The sequence below is a fragment of the Cryptomeria japonica genome, chromosome 3 (assembly GCF_030272615.1).
Source record: "Cryptomeria japonica chromosome 3, Sugi_1.0, whole genome shotgun sequence".
NCBI lineage: Eukaryota > Viridiplantae > Streptophyta > Pinopsida > Cupressales > Cupressaceae > Cryptomeria > Cryptomeria japonica.
In genome coordinates, this window is record NC_081407.1 from 863,017,760 (window position 1) to 863,026,485 (window position 8,726).

General features: G+C 29.2%; 1 protein-coding gene across 1 annotated transcript; it reads right to left on the bottom strand.

Annotated features, from left to right (window-relative positions):
* Positions 1-5,771: 5,771 nt before the first annotated feature.
* On the bottom strand, positions 5,772-6,353 carry LOC131874538 (LOB domain-containing protein 12-like). Its single transcript, XM_059217966.1, has 2 exons — positions 6,175-6,353; positions 5,772-6,079 (listed from the first exon to the last, which is right to left on the bottom strand). The coding sequence occupies exons 1-2, from the start codon at positions 6,331-6,333 to the stop codon at positions 5,816-5,818; spliced, it is 423 nt and encodes a 140-aa protein (XP_059073949.1). The 5' UTR covers positions 6,334-6,353; the 3' UTR covers positions 5,772-5,815.
* Positions 6,354-8,726: the final 2,373 nt, after the last annotated feature.

The following is an 8,726-nucleotide window of genomic DNA, read 5'->3' on the forward strand; positions in this document are numbered from 1 at the left end:
AGTGTGCACCAATAAACTCCAATATTTTTATTTAATCAATGTAATTGATTTTGTAAAATAGTTTATTGTGTTTCACTATCAGATGAAAGGAAATCAAAGAGGTTGATTGCATTGGAACAATACACTTATATGGATGTGTGGTATAATAATATTTTATTACGATCATACAACTCTCATAAACTCAAAATGGATTTAAGATCTAGTGGAATATTTAAAAGGATCACTTTAATTTTTACATAAAAAATGCAATTCCTCCATTAAATGGTCATTACATTATTCTATGTGTAGCTAAAGAGAATGATTTATTATTTGATCTATTTTTGTTACTTAGATCCATATCAAGAACTCAATGTGGAACCAAAAACTCCATATTTATCCAAGGAGTCAATAAACTCCACACTCATGAGATATGGATCTTAAGATTCTACAAATAAATTATAAAACATCGTATATGTTATTAATGCCAAGAAACAACACTACCATGGCACACATCTATTAAAAATGATCAATGGTCAATTTAAATCAGGCTAAGTACTAGTACAACCCTTTTGGAAGTGATACATCAATTAAAGAATGAAAATCAATAACAATCAAGAATTAAAATTGGTTAATTGTTATTTCTCTTAAAATTGTTTCCTTGTGTCTAAATTCATTTGTTGTTAAAGTCAAAAAGTAGGAAGGAATAAAAGAAAATCTTATTTGAGCTAGGAAAATACTATGATGCATGTTACTAATTTCTTATAAAGAGAATGAATTAATATTTATTATTATTTGTTAATATTACAAAGAAAAGAATAAGTTTGATAGTAAATGTGTAATGATTTATGAAATATGACCCCAAGAACTACTTCTACAACATATGCACAATTAATTTATCCCAATATAAAAGAAATGATGATAGCAGTCCCCTAATTACTAGATAGGCTATCTTAGGTGGGGAATGCCCCACTAGAAAATAATCTCATGTTGAGAAAATATCATGACCATTTTCTCTCTTGGGAAATTTTTCAAAATTATGAATGAATTTTGTCTCTTTTCTCTCCTTGAAACTTGAACTAATATCCTCAAGAATGTTATCCTCAACTTTACCAACAAGTCAACACCAACATCATTAGCCTTGGTATAAATTCCACCACCAAATATTTCAAAAAAAAATTTGTATGCCAACCAAGACCATAGCTAGTGATGGCTTCAAGGAAACCCTCCCAATCATCTCCATAAATTATCTTGAAAACTTGAATGATGATGTAAAACACAAGTACATTTGTAGCAAGGAAAATCTTTATCATAACACTAGACTTAAATGCAGTAATGAAAGCCTTTCCAACACAATTCATAGCCTCTAATATAGTTCTTTCATTTTCATAAGTTTTAATCTTCATTAATAAAAGAATGAAAAAGCAACAATGTTAAAGAACCAAGCCCAAAAAATTATAGCACCGAATATAGCATTTTCAAAACTAGGCTTGTGCCTGTTTTATTTGTGAAGGTGTAGGCTTGAGAACTGGTGATAAAATTCTCTACAAAACCAATGAACAAAATATTAAATCCCCAAAACACATAGTAAATACCATCAAATACTTTTACTCTACAAATAGTAATGATGGGGCCCTTCTATAAACTTGTTACCCTCAATTCTATCTCACTCAAATCTTGGGATAAACCCTACAAAATTTATTTATTTTGTAGGACACATCCTCTAAGCATGGATATCGAGGCACTTATCTAACCCTCTTGTGCATAGTCAAGTTCTTTGATAAATCATATTGTTTAGATCCCTTAATTGTCTTTTGAATAATTGATAAAAGCTAGGTTTTCAAAGTTGGTCATTCTATTTTTGTGTACTTTTAGGGATTTTTCCCAAAATTAGATTGTTTCTTTTCAAATTTTATGTATTTTAGGTTTTCACACCCAAAATAAAACTCACCTTTTTCATACCATCATGCATTTCGTGTTTTAAAACCCGAAGTGCACATCCTTCCATCATTATGTATTTCATGTTTTAAAACTTGAAATACGCCATACCATTTAACCTTGTCTCTTTCCTCTCTTGGAAACTTGCACTTATATCCTCAAGAATGTTGTGCTCAACTTTACCAACAAGTCAGCACCAACATCATTAGCCTTCGTACAAATTCCACCACCAAATCTTTCAAAAAACATGTTGTAGGCCAAGCAAGACCATATCTAGTGATGGCTTCAAAGAGACCCTCCCAATCATCTCCATAAATTATCTTGAAAACTTGAATGATGATGTAAAATACAAGTAAGTCCATTTGTAGCAAGAAAAAGATTTATCACAACACTAGACTTAAATGTAATAATGAAAGCCTTTACAACACAATTCATAGCCTCTAATATAGTTCTTGCATTTTCATAAGTTTTAACCTTCATTAATAAGAGAATGAAAAACAATGATGTTAAAGCACCAAGCCAAAAAAAATTATAGCACTGAATATAGCATTTGCAAAACTAGGCTTGTGCTTGTTTTCCTTGTGAAGGTGTAGGCTTGAGAATTGGTGATAAAATTCTCTACAAAACCAATGAACAATATTTAAAAAACCCCAAAACACATAGTAAATACCATCAAATACTTTTACTCTACAAACAGTAATGATGCGGCCCTTCTATAAGCTTGTTATCCTCAATTCTATCTCACTCAAATCTTAGGATAAACCTTACAAAATTCATCTATTTTATAGGACACATCCTCTAAGCATGGATGTCGAGGCACTTGTCTAACCCTCTTGTGCATAGTCAAGTTCTTTGATAAATCATATTGTTTAGATCCCTCAATTGCCTTTTAAATAATTGATAAAAGTTAGGTTTTCAAAGTTAGTCATTCTATTTTTGTGTACATTTAGGGTTTTTTCCCAAAATTAGATTATTTCTTTTCAAAATTTATGTATTTTAGGTTTTAACACCCAAAATAAAATTCACCTTTTTCATACCATCATGCATTTTGTGTTTTAAAACCTGTAGTGCACATCCTTCCATCGTTATGTATTTTGGGTTTTAAAACTTGAAATACGTCATACCATTTAACCTTCATGCATTTTGGTTTTTAAAACCCAAAATGCACTATTTACTATTTGCATATGCATTTTAGATTTTAAAATGCGAAATGCATGTCTCTCATAAACATGTATTTCATATTTTAAAACTAAAAATATACATTCATCACCAATGAACATGCACATTGATTTTTAAAAGCCAAAGTACATGTCCTAAGTTCACTATTATATGCACATCAAAGTTTCGGACTCGATGTGCACTTTAGCTTTTGCATCACACTTGTACTCTGGATTAAAAATTGATATGCAACTTCTCTACTAGTCCTTTAGACATATCAAATGGGTTTTTATATCCAAATTACATGTCTACTACTTTGTATTTATGTATTTCAGATTTTAAAAACCGTAATGCATCTCATTGTAACCTACATCTTTTTCCCTTTCTCTGATACATTTTGGGTTTCAAAACTCAAAGTGCATCTTTCCAATATGCTGAATCTTAGATTTTTTTTAAATTGCATGAAACCTAAAAAATAAATTAACACTAGAAAATTTTCAAAATCAATGTTGTGGATTCATTCCAGATGTTGGAACCTTCACCAAGCAAGATGACCATGTGATCTTTTTGACATAATGAGAATCAAGAAATTCTTCCTCTAAATAATTTGAAGGTCAATTTTAGTAATCATTAAAGGGACTTTGAGACAAAAATGACTACTACATCATAGCAGACTCTATCACACGAGTTTGAGCTATTTTCAGTCATACCTTGGGAATTGACGAATCAAATATGAAAGCGACCTTCCCAAAATTTGAAGAACTCTTGAAAAAAATGAAGATGATGAAGACATATTTCTAGACACTTAGCCATTTTTCATGCTTTCAAGTTATGTAGTTTGTACTTTGTTATCGACATTTTATATGAAATTACATATAAAGAAAACATAGGTCCTAAATCTAATTGGATTCTACTTTTGAATAAGTCAAATGAGTTGTAGATTTCCTATTTTTTCTCAAAGCTCTCCTCTATATAAAGGAAAAAGCCTCATTGTAAATATCTTATCTTTAGCTTATTTGTCAAAACTCTGCTAGTCTGAAGAGAATTTTATGACTTTGTGCTTAAGTTGTAAATCAAGTTTCAGTTAATAAAGAAAACAAATAGACAACAAATCTTTGTCTTAAATTCAATGTGTTTATGTGGTGAGATTGTTCTTACATCCCTGTCATTGTAGTATCTTAAATTGATTGAATTGTGTATTGTGGAGAGGCAATATGTTTAAAAGTGATCAAATATAATCTTGTAGACTTTGTGCTACATCATTATATTTGAAGTTTTTCATATCTATGATGGTAATAATTTGGAGACTTTGTGTTGTATCCTATTATCTAACTAGAGTAGTTTGAATTGTTGTGTATGTGAGAGACTTTGAGCTACTCATATATCATAATTTTGTTCTTGTGATAAAATTGGAGAAGAAATAGAAGACTTTGGGCTTAAGTGGTTTTATTAATTACTTAGGAATTGTTGGTACATTCTGAGTTAATCTTTTGTGTAACTTGGTTATTTATCAGCTATTATTGCTTTTGTTAACATCTTGTGGAAACATAGGCTCTAATTGTTATGAGTTTTTGATTGGAAGATATTGCAAGAAGAGGAATACCTATTCTAAAATAAGAGGATAGGAGGAACATCTATTCTAAATTAAGAGAATATGATGCATGTAACACTCAAATAAGTACTCTTGTGTATATAGTGGTAGTTTTAGATATTAGTTTTTAAAGTAAGCAATAAGAAGGTGACCTCCCCTTTGTGAGAAGAGATACAATCTCATCATAATTGTGGTTGAAGTTATCATTTTATAATCAGTCATTTGATTACAAAATATTCACCTAGCAAAACCAATACCTAAAATCATTTTTCAGTAAACTAGCTTCTATTAGAACATTGTTTTTTAATGGGAAGGAGTTACAAGATATGTTACATTCCCAAATAATTATATCTTTTGAAAGAGTAGGGAAGAGTTATATTCTAAAAAATGAAGAAAGTGAGAAGAATATATAGTTTGATTTCCAAGTCCTTTGAGAAACACTCTACAAAATGGCTATTTGTATGAAATTTTGTGGAAAGACACAATTTGCTCCTGAACAGGCAAGGAAAAAATCATCTTGTAGAAAATACTACAAGAATAACAAATGTAGACAATCAATATCAAATATCTATAGAAACCAAAAGAATAGCTAACTCTCTCTACCCTCCCATATGAAATGATATAGAGATGTTTCCAATAAAATATTAAAAAACATAAAAGCTCAATAATAAATGACCAAAAGCACACTAATAAATATAAAAGGAATTATATTGATAAATTGGTGTTCTCCTATATCTAAAAGATCGTCAATGATTTAAATCTATTTTCACTAGCATGCCAAAATAAAACAATTTCAATTAAGCAGTTCAGATTTTCAAGATCCACAAAATAAATTAGACTTAAATTTCAAACAAATTACATGGAAACTATTCCATATTTATCTATTTGAAAAATATAGGATTTATTCCATTGATACAATATGTGCAAGGCAAGTCAATTGATTTAACTTGGATTCAACTTGGATTACAGAAATTGGATGCAACACCCCTATAAACTTTTTAATGTGACCAACAACACGTACTCTAATGCCTTCATGTGCCCATTTTGACATCCTAATTAATAATTGATTTATTATTGACACTTAATAACCATGAATGTCAGAATAGGAATGATCAGATATTTAGAAATGGCTTTAGATAATACAAACTAGGTTCACAGTGGTGCCCACAATCCAAAGGGGTCGTCATCGTATTGAAAACCTATATCTTCATTCTCATTATTTTGAGAGACTACTAAATTACCGTGTGCGTTGAGGAGCTCTGCTTGAACGGTTGCGAGTTGTGATTGGAGATGTAAAACTTGGTTTTGCAATCGAGAAATTTCGGCGGTGCAACCGTAGATTGGATCATTCAATCTCGCACTTGCTTCATATACCAGGCTCCTTACCGCATCTCCTCTCTTTTCACCCGGAATATCCTGCCCAAAAAAGGAATGCTTTTGAAATATATAAAGTAGTCAATCTGAGTAGAAATAATGTCGAATGGAAGCACAGTTCAACATTTGATGCATACCTCAAGGATTTTTGCAATATTGCTGGCTCCAAATATTTTCCGCACAACAAAGAATTTGTGAGGATCGTTTGGTGGGAAATAAGGAGCGAGAATGCATTTATCTCCACACTTTTTTCGTTGAATCTTGCAAGGGCCACACGGGTAAACAATACGAGACATCTCTTCCCGATGAATTAGGTATCTTGCAGCACAACAGAAATAGCTTACATTACATATAGAAAGAATTAGGTATACGAGACATTATATATAGAAAGAAGATCAGAGTGGAATTCAAGAATATATAGATGAGATGGATATAAGACAAAGAGTTGAGTCATAGATACAGATGTATTACGGTGTAAATACATATTTCCTTCTTGATTTTATGCGCTCTCTCGCCGTCATGCGAGCTGTTAAAATATATATACGTACAACCGGGTCCAGTGTTATTAAAAAAATATATAATGTCTTTTCAACTAATATCACAATCAATGTAAATTTTTAGGTAGTGGTAAGTGTTTGTCTTTATGGTATTATAATAAAAATATTTGTTGTAATTCTTAGTTGTTATAATTTTTAATTATTATTATTATTTTTAAACTGTATTAACTAGTTGGTAAATAAAAATTAAGACATCAAGTTTTCATTGCTTTATTATTTTTCATTTCTTTTTGTAAAATTGAATGCAAACCAAAGAAAGATGCAAGATGATTAGAATGAAGTTCCTTGTAATATTTGTTCATGAAGATATAATTTAAGCAATTAATAATGATTCCTCTCTTTTGAATGACTCTTTCACATATCTCTTTATATGGTATCAATAACATAGGGTTTGTTGGAATTTATATTCTTACATGAGAGTAATCAATTTCTTAAATGCCCCATTAATTTGGCCAAGATCTCTTGGATCATGTAACTTGCATCCTCCCTACAACCCCAAAAGAATAATTAATTTTGGGAGGAAAATAAATGTTGGTAGATTTATTTGAAATGGTATAAGAAAAACAAAATGAATGTGAGAACAAAGCTATCAATAGAGGTAAGTTTTAAGAAAGGAAACACCAATCCTAGGAAAAGAGGAAAAACATAACAAAGAAGTGCAAATAGTGGTGCAACAACTATAGACACAAATCAAATCCAATATCTTGAATGATTAGCATACAATATTCTTTCTTTCTAAAATATTTTAATATAAATAGAAAAACATATTTTATCAAATTTTATGAGTCTCTTTCTTCCTCCATTATTAGACTCCATACTTGTTTAGTTTGCATTGTAATTCTTACTAGATTTGTCCTCAGCTACACAACCTTAGATATTTGGTGTGAAAGGTAACGTGCAATAATATCATTATTTGCTCTATAAATAGTAAATTTAAAAATCTAGAAAGTGTGATGAGATAATTTGAGTGATTGGATCTAAGTAAGCACTTAATTTGGTAGTTTATCTTATATGTGAAGTACATTTTTTATAACAATTATTTACTTAAACTTTCCCTTAAAATTATGCTAAATCATACAATTGTTAGAGAAATAAATATCATAAATTAAATATGTTAAAATAAAAAAAATCTTAAAAAAACCATTAATTGCATTTTATGAAAAACCCCATAAATACAACTATGCAACTATCAAAGTTTAGATTATGAATCTAATGTACACAATGAAATGTGTAATTGAATACATATTGTATATATACACAATGAAATGTGTAATTGAATACATATTGTATATACATATGTACAAAAATATAATTGAAAAGGAAAAATAAGGTTTCCTTAAAGATATAGTCCAGATTAATTAGTAAAGTAAAGAAAAAAAAGCATAATATTAGATAATAAATTAAAAAATATAATCAATTCGTAAATAGTAAAAGTGAAGAGATATATTTCATAGTAGGTTGTGATGAATGAACATTGTATCAATTAATCAAAATGCTAATATTTATTTTGGAAATGCACTTTGTTATCATTTATGTGAATTATAATCAAAATTTTATCCTCTATTATGTGTTTGGTTACTTCATTCTTTTAGATCTAGTATACACCTATGGAATTGATCCATATCTATGATCTTAAACTTTAAACTTTAATGCTCTATAAATTCTATTATATGAGAACATAGGAAATAGATTACTAGATAATGATACCCCTCCCACATATTAGTGTTTTTTTATAAAGTTATAAGTTTTTAAATATATATTAATATACAAAATATTTCAAATATCAAATATAAATTGTAGAATATTTTTTTATTGATTCAATTGCAATACAATGAGTGTGTGTTATGAATGACTGTTCTTGAATGTCATTATTAATAATTGTTTCAGTGGTGAATACATAATAATTGGATAATAGTTCAAATTTGGGAATCAAAATTTGGTTAATAGTTCAAGCTAAGAGGTGACCCAAACTACAATATTTTTATAACAAAAATAATTTAATATTATTTAAATCACCAAAGCATTTATTTTATGAATAAAAATTCACTTTTACATTTGCACTAATACTTGATAATGATTAGATTAGATGGACCTAAATTTTATAAGTATTGAAGATATACCATTTAAACACA

What these genes read in the sequence shown, in the direction of transcription:
- LOC131874538 (XM_059217966.1), bottom strand. Translation starts at nt 6,333, where the DNA reads ATGTCTCGTATTGTTTACCCGTGTGGCCCTTGCAAGATTCAACGAAAA. An exon ending in ATATTGCAAAAATCCTTGAG is followed by an intron (nt 6,080 to 6,174) that starts GTATGCATCAAA and finishes TTTTTTGGGCAG; the next exon opens with GATATTCCGGGTGAAAAGAG.